Source organism: Halichondria panicea, chromosome 5 (assembly GCF_963675165.1).
Source record: "Halichondria panicea chromosome 5, odHalPani1.1, whole genome shotgun sequence".
Lineage (NCBI taxonomy): Eukaryota > Metazoa > Porifera > Demospongiae > Suberitida > Halichondriidae > Halichondria > Halichondria panicea.
This window is the reverse complement of record NC_087381.1, coordinates 5,855,063-5,869,214: the sequence shown is the minus strand read 5'-3', so window position 1 is coordinate 5,869,214 and position 14,152 is coordinate 5,855,063. Positions and strand designations below refer to the sequence as shown.

Below are 14,152 nucleotides of genomic sequence, written 5' to 3'. Positions count from 1 at the left end.
ACTGTTCTGCTGCTGTACATCATAATTTATTTCGTTTAGTTGTTGGATTGTTTGGGAAGTCAGTAAGATTGTGAACAGGTGGCAGAGCACAGCAGCAAGGCGCCTCAGCTGCAGAGAAGGAAGCCTGGTCAAGGTGAGCAATTCTTCACTTCTCAAATTCCATTTCTTCAAACAGACTCTCATAGCGAATCTCTGGAGTTTTTCTAGATTGTTGATTTCAGACTTCTGAAATGGGTTCCACACAGAGGAAGCGTATTCCGGATGTGGTCTCACAAAGGATGTATACAAATTTAATAGTGTTGTTGGAGAAGAATTGCCTGAGAACCGGCGAGGTAGTAGTCCTATTAACTTCCTTGTTTTATTGCAGATGGTATATTGATGTGAGTGTGCCAGCTCAAGTCAGCCGATATGGTATAATTCCTAGGTATACTTGTAGTCAAAAACCTGCTGCAGTATATAACCATTTAAAAGTAGAGTTGGAGCCTTCAATGAGCATGATGTTTTCTTAGAAACAGACATAAACTTCTACTTGCCAAGATTGAATTCTAATAGTTTGGTGTTCAAAAAATTGAGACTTCTGTAATGTCATTTTGGAGATCAACGTAGTCATTGGAAGATGTGATAACTCTGATGTACAAGGCCATGTCATCAGCAAACATAATTATTAAGCTTACTGGCTTGAGAGACAACATCTGTGACTTGGTTTATGTACGTAATGAACAATAGTGGACCCAAAACCGAACCTTGGGGCACACCTGAAAGAACATGTAAGCTGCCTGAGTTACTGCCATCAATTCCCATCATGCATGCACAAACTGTTTCCTCTCCAGTAACTATGCACCCAGTTTAGTAAATATTCGTTAAAATTAAGTGACTGAAGAAGTTTTAGAAGAGTAACATAGGGGACAGAATCAAATGCTTTTTTTACATAAAAAAAACTACACATACTTCTTGAACTTGATCTAGGGCTCTACTCCAGTCTTCTATCACCTGTAATAGGGCTGAAACAGATGAGCGTGATGACATGAAGCCCCACTGTCTTGGAGATATATAGGTGCCTGGTCGTACAGATACAGAGTATATGCTGAAACATGCATGATAGGTGGCATATGCATTACAAAAAAATCATTTACCAAGTTGCTACATTTATAATTGTACTAGTGTCCTATGGGGTGCACTGACATGATATTTTAATTACCATGCATAATTCACATTTGCAGGTGATTTCTTGCTAGTAGTAAAGCATGAGCAAGATTCATCAGTTGAGTTTTCTGGCAATATGCCACAGCAATCTGAATGTGACCAACATAGAAGGCATGACACCTCTCGATTTGGCGAAAACTATAAGATCATAAAGCTCCTCTTGAAACACGGAGCCAAGGCTGCCAATGTCTATATACAAGGAACACAGCAAGCTCATCGGAAAGCTCACCTCCGAGCGCCCCCAAACCTTCCTCTGCATGTCTGTGCTCATCATTGGCGATGGTGGCGTGGGGAAGAGCACTTTGTTGAAGCCCGTTCTGAGCCCAAAAGGGTTTTGGTTAAACTAAAGAAAGCAAGACCAGTACTGAGGTGATGTCGATGCAAGGACATCATGCAGTGCATAGGGATCATACCGTATGAAGTATACACCAAAGAGTTTGGGAGAATCATCTACTTAATTTGATTTTTCTGGCCAGAAAGAGTTTTACACGAGCCACTGTGCCATTCTGGAGAATGCTGTTCAAACCTCACCACCCATCATTATCCTCCGTGCTAACCTTGTAGAAAGTGAGCAGGCGATTATTGATTCTATGTATAATAATTATAGGTAATAATTATCTCGAGCGTTGGGAGACTGAAAATCTTACGTCAAACGGGCCAAGCTGTATTTCACAGCGAACGATATGAATGACAATGGCAAGATGAGGGCCATCCTACTTAGCTCCTGTGGTGAAATAACTTACCGACCCATTATAAGGGTGTTCTCTCCCCGCGTACACCAGCTGAAGTGACATTTGTACCATCATGTCCACCCATTTGCAACCTCAACCCTCAGAAATAGTTCCCCACCTTAGCCAAAATTCGGAATTCTATTGTGTCTGGTGAACGCCCAAGAGAAGAGATTGCAAAGCCCTATCACAAGGTCTGGTCAGAACTGTCTATGGAACAGGGTTGTCTCTTGAGAGGAAACCCCACAGTAGTACTGCTAGTTCTATGCCTGTAACTGTTCTAACTGCATAATTCTGAGGCTGTGAGAGCAAGTTTAACTGTCTCCACTGATGTTCAAATGACTGTTTTGCTGTTTTTGCAGTAAATAAATCAGTTGTTGACTGGTTGCCTAGTAATTATGGTTTATAAACAACCTCAGCCTCGGGCTGCGCCCTCGGCATTGGTTGTTTATAAGCCATAATTACTAGTCAACCAGTCAATAACTATAACGTGTATATATAAGCACGAGTAACTTGGAAGATAAATCTTAATTCCTTCACTTTTGAATTCGAATAACTGCTAACGTCTTTGCTACTTTTATACACTTATTAATTTGTATGTCTCTTTGAAGCAGAGTCAGAGCTAACCATTATGTGGGCTATATGTCATTATAGTTATGGGGCGCCGTTTGTGCATGGCGCTGCATATATACTTGATACATCCCTAGCTCATCATAATGTGAGCTGGTATTGGGTTTGCCTCGATTCTACAATTGGTTTAAGTCAAATCACGCCACCTATATAAAAAAAAACGTCAGTACACACCACACAGGAAAGGATGATGCCATCGAGGCTAGTATATTGGGTGCAAGTGCATGCATTGTCGTTGTCATTCTTAATTAGATGTGGGTGGTTGGTTTCAGTGGTTCCCCATTGTAAATATATGGCATCATCCTTTCCTGTGTGGTGTGTACTGACGTGACCATGTTTATAGGTGGCATGATTTGACTTACCAATATTATTGTTGCTAGATCTATCTGTCTGGATGAGTTTTAGAGCTGTCAGTCTGAGTGTTGTGTAGTTCTAGTTGGTGAGAAGCTACTCTATACAAGAATCAGGTGGAAGAAAATTTGCTTATACTATTATCAATTATTTGTCAATAATTATGTCTAGTTTTAAGTTATCTAAGTGCATGGGTCTGGTTAATCAGACTACTGCATGTATCAGTTTCTTAATTATTGCACTGCTTATATGCACCTGTCGCTTATGATATACTTAGCTACATAATTATTATCAAGAATGTAGTGTATTTACTGCAAGTCTATATAGTTATAGCATTTATGAGATGATTATCGTTGGCATTATCATATGAGTTAGCTCACCAATCCTTCCCTTGAGTTAACACACACTTTGTGAATCTATAGAAGAAGTTAATTGAGAGTGTCGTTACCATCACTAAATCTGTGGTTAGCCTTGAGATTACGGAGACATTGGAAGCAAGTCACTGCCTGAAATGAGGTAAGTTCATGAGTGTTTCACCAGCTATTAAATATATCAGTTGGTAACTTGGCATGGTTTTAATTAATAATTATGGACATTGCTCATTGTGGTCAGAGTTGTAAATACAGTGCTTGCTTGCCTGCTGATATCAATATCACGCAGGATGTGGTCAATACCTGGATGATATTGATATTACCCATGCAGGATGCAGACCTATTCAAGCACCATGCACCACTACCCACCACCCTATATTAGCTTTTATAAGAAACTGGAGTGCATTGATACATGGCGAATCCACGATGCAGTAGGGTAGAATCCTGTAATTTGATCAGTACATTAGGTGATGATGATCCTTGAACAATTTTTTTGTCATGTAAAATGGAGAGTATATTTTGCCACACATGCATGCACATCCAAACACTAATTAATCAATGATGCTGCACTCATCTTATATCCCCATAGTGACAACCTTGCTGAACAACTCTACTGGGCTAGTCAGAGTGGCCATGACCAAGAAGTGCTTGAGCTGCTACAAAGAGGAGCTCCACCCAACAACAGTGACTACTACACTAGAGAGCAGTATGGAGAGACTCCACTACACTGGGCATGTACTAACAACAATATCCGAAGCACAGAAGTACTCATCAAGTTTGGAGCTATTGTAGCTGCTACAGATAATGATGGTTGGACCCCCTTACACTGGGCATGTTACAACAACAGTGAGGCCACTGCTAAGCTGTTACTGGAGCACCACTGTCCCACAGGTGAGCCTGGGTATTAGTCTAGCTGTGTCGGTATAGGTGCATGTTAGAATTATCGTTTGCATGTTGGGTCAATGTTGTCTGGGTGAGTGCTAGCACACACTAAATCACATACATACTGTCAGTTCATGCTCAGCTCCTGTTCAACCAACCATGCAGATATCAAAGACAAGTGGGAACATACTGCTAATGATGTTGCCAGAGGAAATGGGTCCCATGCCTTGGCTGACTATATGGAGGGGTTCCAGCCTGGACCTAGAAGTGAGTTGGTCATCAGCTGTTGTACACAGTAGTCAGTGGGTATATGTAATGAGTTGTATGGTCAGTACAGCTAGATCAGTGGCTTTTTGTGATGCCGTTCATGCATAATTATAGTCATATAAGTGACACTTTTGTTGAATATCATTAGCGATCATTTTTCTGAAGGTGTTTAGAACATAATTATACATATTTGCAAATAATGCAATATAATTGGTCACAATGTTACCTTGATCCGTCAAAATGTTGTGATACATCCATAGAAAACTTGTTCATAATTGCCTTCCATGCAGCAGTTTACTTGTAGGCTATCAACACATATATACAGCCTTGTGTAAAGTGCAATACCACAGATGGAATAATGAGGCAGTGTCATTGTCTACAGAGGATTTCAGGTTGGTTAGCAGAAGTTAAAAGTTGCCATCCATGACCATCTCATTACAAAATAAGACTTGTATATATTTGCTTCACCCTAATGGTTATAATTATGGTTGACTGCACTTCAACTTTTAACTTCTGCCAACCAACCTGAAATCCTATGTTACATGTATACTGTACGACTAATAGACAAGGGTTACACAGCAAAAACACATATGTTATATGGGATGCATCATCGTATTAAAATGACCGAAATTTATGTCATTTCTACATGAAATTTCAAAAGATGCATTTCATGTTTTATGTTACTGTGTTTTTACTGTGTAGGGTTTTAGAGATAGAGTTTATACTGTATGACTCAGTGGAGTAGGAATAGGGGGGCGAGGGGGCCAGTGGCCCCTCCAACTTCAGAGCAAGGGGGCCTGGCACCCCCAACATTGAATGCCTGAGTTGGATAGGTGTTCTAATTAACCAATTGACAACTTGGAGAAAGCATTAATTTGTAAGCAGAATGAAAGAAGGATTGCTTTTTTGAATGATAATACTCTTGTAACATTGAACGCAATTCTGCTGTATAGCTACGGCATTATTATACAACTTGAATGTATGATTATTAATACAAACTTCAGTGTGTGTGTGTGTGTGTGTGTGTGTGTGTGTGTGTGTGTGTGTGTGTGTGTGTGTTTGGATTTTGAGAGTTATTATATATGGACTTTAGTTCTTATTCAGAGCTAATAAGCATGCATGTAGCTAGGTAGCCTCGATCCCAGGCCGAGTTTTCGCTTTTATAACTCGGCCTGGTAGCTAGGCCGCATATAATTATGATGTCATAATGAGGAGGTGTGGCTTCCTGTCTCAAACTTTCCGGCCCTCTGCATCGGGGGCAGTCCCATTTGGGTGGTGCTTTGCACCACCTATACAAATCGCCCCCCCAACATTTTAACTGTTCCTACTCAACTGTGACTGGACAATGACAATGCCCCATGGTATACTATCGGCATACTATGCAGGATCGAGTCTTTTTGGCTTCTATAAATCAGGCTCATCGATACCTCCTAAATATTGTCTAACTATTATGTAGATCATCTATCCTCGTACCCAACACTGGAACAGCTGAGTCAGATGGAATTTGACCAATGGCTTCAACTTGGTGTTTGTTTGGGATTGAGCAATGACCAACTGGAAACCATAAAGAAGAGCCAACATCCCACAGCAGCTACTCTCCAGGCAGCCAAAATCAAGAATACTGACATGCAGGGGAAGGATATTGTGGAAGCTCTAGTGAGCATTGGTGAGTACAAGTTGGCAGAGAGTGTGTGCATTCAGCAAAGTCAGCAAATAACTACATGTGTTTTGACATTCTTATTAGTGAACATTTGTTACTGCTTGTAGCTACTAGTAATACCATAATAAACTTGTATTAGAAAACGCTATCCGTTTGTATTCACGTCTGTATATATGTATAATGTAAGTACTCCATGCTGTTTTATGTGCTATAATTATTACCAACTGCAGGAGAAGGTGAGAGTGCTCTGTCAGTGAGTTCATTCTATGGCTGGCTTGACTGTGTCAAGCGTCTTGTGGAAACAGTGGGCCTCAATCCAAATGGTGAAATAACGAAAAATCTTTCCTTTCACTCCTAGATCAGCTCTACTGCTTTCAGCCTATAATTATGTTATTGAGCGTCAGCCAGTGATTCATTAATATCAATTTCGCTCGATGATTGCGGTTCATACTGTTTATTGGTGCATGTTTGCAGGTACAGCTGGTAACACCCCACTCTCTCTGGCTTACAAAAACAGACACTTGGAAACTATCAAATATCTTGCTCAAGAACATCAGTGTTACTCAAAATGTGTGTGTACTTCAAGCTTTTAACTTTATAGTGCCTACATTTTGCTTGTATCTACAGTTGCAGTGAATGAGACTGAAGACACTCCCCTCGCCCTTGAGTGTTCCCATGGTGACCTGGAGATGGTTAAGGCTCTCATCAACAAGCATGTTGATCCAAACAGTAAGTGTTTATCAGTGCTGTTACGTTGTAACGTTCGATGATGGTCTTCCACAGATACAGTCAACAAGGCTGGTGACACTCCACTCTCTCTGGCCTGTGCTAATGGCCACTTGGACACAGTCAAGTACCTTGTGAACGAGCATCATTGTGATCCTAAAAGTAAGGCTACAATTGCTGATAATTTTAGCTACTAGCTGAAGACTATATAATTATACTTATAGATAGTATTATTAATGAATAATGTGTACATTCATCATTGTATGTGCTGGTGCCATGCCAATGACTTGATGAATGCATATACATTTTCTGTTTTGGAAGTATAATTATTTCTTCTACCAAGATACAGCATTCTTGTTTGAATGAAGGTTTCCTTTTTACTACTCATGTAACAAGAGTAATAATCAGTGTAACAAAATATGTACAGGTACAGTCAACAAGGCTGGTGACACTCCACTCTCTCTGGCCTACAAGAAACGACATTTGGAGATTATCAAATATCTTGCTCAAGAACATCAGTGTGACCCGAAATGTGCGTGTACTGCAAACTGTTAACTTTCTTTCTAGTGTCCATAATTTGTATCCACAGTTGCAGTGAATGAGGCTGGAGACACTCCTCTCTCCCTTGAGTGTTCCCGTGGTAACCTGGAAATGGTCAAGGCTCTCATCAACAAGCATGTTGATCCAAATAGTAAGTGTTTATCAATGCTGTTTTACGTTGTTGATGGTGGTCTTTCACAGAGCCAGTCAACAAGGCTGGTGACACCCCACTTTCTCTGGCCTACAAAGGTGGATACTTGAAAGTGGTCAAGTATCTCGCCATCACTCATCACTGTGATACAAAAAGTAAATCCTATTTCATTTCAAATTTGGTTCTGTACAATTGTATGCCACGTACGGTAAGATATTAGGAGCATGGTAATACTACAATGTTTTGAGAGCATCAAACATGCGTAATAGTTTGCAAAAATAAAATCTACACAAGTCGCTTAATTGTATGACATGACGATTTTTGCCAGATTGCAAAATTTTGATAGCAGTGTGTCAAATTTTTTTCTGATTCAGCTCATTCCCAAAGGTTTTCAATCGTAAAACAATACGTAGTAATACAGTAAAAGGGCTGGGCTAGATTAAGAGGCCCCTCTTCCTGGATCTCGACCAAAGACACTATAATAATAATTTTTGAGTGAATGTACAATTATCTGTTGCCATTATTTGGCAAAAAAGAAACTTTTAGCGCTGAATTTTGTTAATTGCATTCTGTGATAAAATTGATTGCAATTAATTATTATGGGATAGAAATACAGTACGGGATTTATAGCACGAGAACAAGCAATGCATGGCAACAAGGCTTCTAATTGCACGAGGCAAAGCCGATTGCTATGTATATACTTTGTTTTTATGAGTGCTATTAATCCCTTAATTATTGCACGATTAACCACACTGTTGTTTCTAATCGTTTATATGATGTAGTTCTCTGCAGTTTTTTTTCGAAAACAAGCCCATCGTTTGCTTATTCAAAGCTATGATCGTGAGCAGCTAGAAGTTCAGCTCAAACGCAGTACAGTAGAACCTTGCTAATCCAAATAGAGCGGGACACCCCATCTGAATGCATGAAATTTCCGAATTAACGGATGTCATTAATTGATTATGAATATCATTAACGAAGACACTTTTGTACATGTATATTATCATATTATTACTGTGGTCAGAAAGGAAGCTGCTAGCTAGAATAGTCTTTTATCTCAACTTTCTCTCCAATACAATGAGTTTGTTATAGCTCTCTCTTCGTTTTCTTTGCGGTGGCCATTGTCTTGAGCAGTTTAAATTATTGCTGATTCAGCAAAGTAATTTAGATTGTGCATGCTCAGTAGTCTATTCTACTGGCAGCCCTCTTCTTTTTCAGTTTGCTATATAATTATTTGTTTGGATTTGCGAGGTTTCGGATTAAAAGGGTCCGGATTAGCGAGGTTCTACTGCATCGAATTGACACTTGCTTATAGGCACAGTTTACTGTATGTAAGCAGGGCATCTGGAAGAAATATTCTCTGCAATTACCCGGTACTGCCATCAAGCCTGCTTTCACAATCAAATTAACCATCCTAATTATCTGCGTACACTTTCATGTTATACAGTAATATTAACACAAAAAGCTTCTTGCACTAAAAAAATGAGTTTCGTTGGATCGAATTTTGCATTTATGAATGGAGGTCATGTTGAGTTAGCTCATAAATACAGGCTAAGTCCTAGTTCAGCGTAGCTCGTTACAGCGCTATACTGTTGGTATATGAAAGTAAAATTTACCAATTTGGGATAACTAGCACAATGTATTTACCTAGTAACTTTTTATTTACCTAATAACTAGCACAATGTATTTACCGTAATTAAACTTCTGTATTATAGGTTTCCTCTTACTAGCGGTAAAGCAAAAGTATAAAGTGGAGTTCCTACTGGCAGAATGCCACAGTGATCCAAATGTGACCGACAAAGAAGGCAAGACACCTCTCGATTTGTCCAACGACCCTAAGATCATAAAGCTCCTCTTGAAACACGGAGCCAAGGCTGCCAACGTCTACAAGAAACACAGCAAGCTCATCGGAAAGCTCTCCTCCGAGCGACCCCCACACCTTCCTCTGTTTGTGCTCATCATTGGCGATGATGGTGTGGGAAAGAGCACTCTGTTGAAGTCCATTCTGAGCCCAAAAGAGTTTTGGTCTATATTCCAGAAGGCAAGACCCGTAGATGGTGTCGATGCAAGGACAGTGGGGATCATACCGTACGAAGTATACACCAAAGAGTTTGGGAGAATCATCTACTTTGATTTTGCTGGCCAGAAAGAATTTTACACGAGCCACTGTGCCATTCTGGAGAATGTTATTCAAACCTCACCACCCATCATTATCCTCTGTGCTAAGCTGGTAGAAAGTGAGCAGGCGATTATTAATTCCATGTATCGTTGGTTGACCCTCGTCCAAAACCAGTGTACCAATCTGAAAGGCAAAGCACACGTGATAGTAGTTGGTAGCCATGCCGATCAGGTGAAGGAAATGGGAGAAGATCCACGAGCCAAAGAGAGTATCTTTGCCTTCGTTATCAAGCAATTCCCGAAGTTTGCGTTCACAGGGTTCATTCCAATGGATTGCCGCTTTGCTGAATCGGGTGACATGAATATAGTGAAAAGACAGATCCAGAAAAGCTCTGCTATTCTCCGCTCTCCAGAAGCTATCAGCCTGAATGCTCACACCTTTTACATCTACCTTGCCAAAAGCTTCAAGGACAACCTTGCAGTTTCATTGAAAATTGTTCAACGACATATACACAGTGACCTAGAACAAACACACGAGTCAAAGAAAATGATGGACATTCTTTCCTTCATTCCGACCACCCTCCCTCATCTCATTGATATATGTGACCAGCTAAGCAAAGTGGGGCTTCTGCTGTTTCTTTACAATGAATCATCACCTGAAAAGTCCTTTCTGATGTGTGATTCCAAAAAATTGTTTTCTGATATCATTGGGACTGTATTTGCTCCTGAGCCCTTCCGCCAGCACTGCAATCTCGCCTACAGTACTGGAGTGGTGCCTTTGTCCAAGTTTGCTGATGCATTCAAGAGCTACGACATTGAAATGTTGATTGCTTTCATGACACATTTAGAGTTGTGCTTAGAGATCAAGGATAAGCAAGTTCTAGAGTACATTCAGAAGATGGAGCCAGACCTAGACGACACTCGCTACCTCTTCTTTCCGGGGCTCATCAGGATAGAAAGTCCCGAGTGTGTATGGGAGGAAGACTCTTCCATGAGCTACCACTTTGGTTGGATAATTGAATGTGTACAAGACATCCAATTCTTTGATGTACGGAGTTTTCAGATTCTCATTCTGAGGCTAGTGTTCACTTTTTGCCTTGCTCCTTCCAACACAAAAAACCCTGCCCTTCAAAAATTCTGCTCCATATGGAAGAGTGGGATCTGCTGGTGCAACGATAATGGGATCACTGCATACCTCGAGCTTCGTAGCGAAAAATCTTTCATCCTCAAAATGCGATCTGAAGTTCTTAAACCCGAGGGCCTTGCCCATCGCTCCAAGATAGTCAATAACATCCTCGAAACGGTGAAAGATGTTTGTCCGAATATTGTAGTAGTGGAATCACTGATCGATCCACAGGAAGTTGTCAGTCATCCTCTAAAACCTTCCTCAGAGCTCACTCTGTTTAGAGTTAGAGATCTTGCTGCTGCTGTCATCTCTCAAAAAGAAGCTGTGAAATCCGTTTATCGTGCTCTTTCACTGAAACGCCTTCTCCAGTTTGAGCCGTATGCTGGTTTGGACCTTAACACTCTACAGTGTATTCACAGTGACAAAAATATCGAGAAAGATGCACAAATTTCAAATGCCTTTGTTTCAAATTTTGCTAGTCAAATTTCTGATCCAAACATCATTCTCAAGTATAGACAAATCCTGAGCCAATATCGAGTTTCTAATGTCAACATTCAGTCGGTCAGTCCCAGACAGGAGGTGGTCCAGGCCCTTGAGGCATGGAGGAGTGAGACTGAGGGAACTTACAGCTGTCTGAGGGAGACTCTCAACAAGTACAGCGTCTTCACTGGGAGAAACCCTCTGGTGAGTGCATTTTATCTAAATAAATTATATTAGTATAACTATAATAATGTGTTTACTTTACTATAGTCCCTCTTCCCCTCATGCACAGGACCTAGCTGGTGTGGCTCATGATGATATTGATCCCTCTGTGTTTAGTATCAGTGGTGATGAGCGAATGGTGTGTTGTCCCCTTTGGCCCCACGTACCTTAATGAGTGCTTCAGACTATAGCTTAATGTATTATAATAATAAGTACAGTTGTACAGTTTACCTCATACCTGTCCATTGGTTGTTCAGCTAGTATGAACATGTTATTTACATTCATGTGTATAGGATCAAGGAACTACCAGCTTCCATGAGTTGATGGTCAAGCGTGGAGTCACTGATGAGCAGTTGGATCGAGAGATTGAACAAGACGACCTTGCTCCAGTAGCTATGCACTTTGATGATGTGGAGCTCTACCTCAACCCACTGAAGTTGACTGACAGTGAACAAGGTGACGTGAGGCGAGAGAATTATTTAAGTAGAAGCAATCCAGTGGCAGTGATAAACTGTTTGTCAATCTGGAGGGGTCACAAACCCAGCGAAGCAACCTTCAGAGTACTGATTAGTATCTTATTGGATCTGAAGAAGGAAGAAATTGCTATCAAGATCTGTCAGTACTTGAAAGATAAGGTAATTAGTATCTATACTGCACATGCAGTGACTGTATTCCTTCCAAAATGCAAGCTTAATTGTTGCTAGCTCGTTAATTTCCAGCTCCATATAAATACCCGGAATTCCTGTACTGCTTGAGACACTAGTATACTTTCTTTACATGCAGACCCAGTGATCTATGAGTGCTGGGAACTGTTAAACTGTTGTAGGACTCTTGTACTGATTTGAACTTGACGTTATTGTGTTATAAATCTGTTTATACTCTTGTTGCTGCATTTTGATCTTTACCTAAACAATTCTAGCTTGTTATCCATTATAATCCGTTTGCATGGTCAGACGTCGAGACTATAGCCACATACAAAAAGTTGGTGGTATCCTAGGACACCAGTGCACAGAATGTGTTTAGCGTCCATTTGGTGAGTCTGGAAGTGGGCAGAGAGAATGTTTCTGGCTCTCCCTTTAAATTGATTGGTGTTGACCTAAGCAAATTCTCAACGCTATACCGAGATGGTATTCATCTGTATCGTAGAACGCATTTAAAGACAACACACTAAATAACTGCACATGCATGACCAACAACTGATCTAAACGTTGAATGACAGATATCGGGACGGAAAGCACCAAGCAGATTGTGTTCTAAACGCACCTGCGAAGTATTTGTGGATCATGCAAGCACATGTACCCATTTCAACGATAGCCCCTTTACTCTAGTGTCAAAATAGCCGATCCCTCCAATGTCATGTGCTGGGGATGTGCCTGAGTTCATACAGATAAGGATTTTATCACCTTTATATAATTGTTATGTAGATAATCAACTAGGGACTTGATACATATACATTCTTCAGAGTGTTATAATTAAAGTGATAGTAGTTTGAGCAACACTACGTAATAGTACAATTATTTGTTACCATGGTTTCTCGCTTGCTTGTGCGCATGTGTGTGTGATTAACGAAACTGGTAGGAAAATATGCAGCATGACATCACATGAGGTCATAATTACAACTAGTATAGCTGCTACCAATAATGCCCCTCATCTCATGGTGTGTATTATTTCACTCTCTATAATTATAATACACTTAGCTATGTTTGCTTAATAATTATTGTTAAAGTTCTATTATAAAACTTAACATTGAAAATGCAAGCTTTAAACGGTTTCTCACAACCACAACTTTTGATCTATAGTAAAATAACAAGTCAGTACTGTTACAGTATCTGTTTACCTACTGTAACTATTCTTTTTATGTCATCATGTACAATAACAATTGCAATGAAAAGGGCTTTATAAATATGTGGTGTGACTCACGGCCAATTATAGTTGAGAAGATGAGTTGTCAACCTGCTTCAAAAACAAGTTGCCCTGTTAAAATACAGCCAAGAAGAGCTGTACAAACAACTTGAAATGCAGGAAGAACCCTCTTAATACATGCATGACAACCATTCGTCCTAATCGCATTGAGGACAAATTACATCTATAGTCAATTCCACTAAAACCAACAAGAGGGGGAAATGTGTTATGATTGCACTGATTGCTGTATTTCTGGCCATTGCTCTAATTTTGTGTTTTGTAGCAGTCATCATTTACAGTCCTCTGGTTAGCGGTGGAAACAACACGAGGATACAGCAGTTGGAGGGGAAGGTGGAACAGCCCTTACGAGTCATTACAAGAATTGCTGGAGTCACTACAAGCACAAGTCCAGTGGAAATTGGACTATGATGGCCCCCCACGGCCCTATTTCACTAGCGCTTTGAGGCCCCTCCAGCGATATGGGGCCCCCATGCACTTATAACTTGCAGTGTAGATGGTATCTATATGCTTGTAGCCTCAGCCTCATGCTCTAAGTAAATCTAGATGTCCCTTGCTGACTAGATCTTGCACAGTACTTACTCATAATTATGTCCAAGCTCTCTTGCTGACTATTAAGTGCAGAGTTTGATAACACCATGACTTGCAGGTGCTATTGTTAGGCTAACTATAGCAGAGCAGGAGCAGGAAGATGTAGATCTATCCTCAATACTTTAACTGAACTCGAGAAAGTTGTTATTTTATGCCCCTGTTATCAGTTACGGAATAAATTACTGTTCC

At 40.4% G+C, this 14,152-nt stretch overlaps 1 protein-coding gene across 1 annotated transcript in view; it reads left to right on the top strand.

The window, feature by feature from the left end:
• Window positions 1-2,702: 2,702 nt before the first annotated feature.
• Window positions 2,703-14,152, top strand: part of LOC135335873 (uncharacterized) — a gene marked incomplete in the record, with an annotated part of 28,037 nt that continues 16,587 nt past the window's right edge. The window contains 15 exon segments of the mRNA XM_064531502.1: window positions 2,703-3,028; window positions 3,335-3,428; window positions 3,873-4,174; window positions 4,331-4,432; window positions 5,889-6,098; window positions 6,323-6,415; window positions 6,567-6,662; window positions 6,720-6,821; window positions 6,876-6,980; window positions 7,246-7,350; window positions 7,408-7,509; window positions 7,560-7,664; window positions 9,222-11,434; window positions 11,523-11,591; window positions 11,746-12,083. Coding sequence (XP_064387572.1) covers window positions 3,424-3,428; window positions 3,873-4,174; window positions 4,331-4,432; window positions 5,889-6,098; window positions 6,323-6,415; window positions 6,567-6,662; window positions 6,720-6,821; window positions 6,876-6,980; window positions 7,246-7,350; window positions 7,408-7,509; window positions 7,560-7,664; window positions 9,222-11,434; window positions 11,523-11,591; window positions 11,746-12,083 — 3,947 coding nt within the window.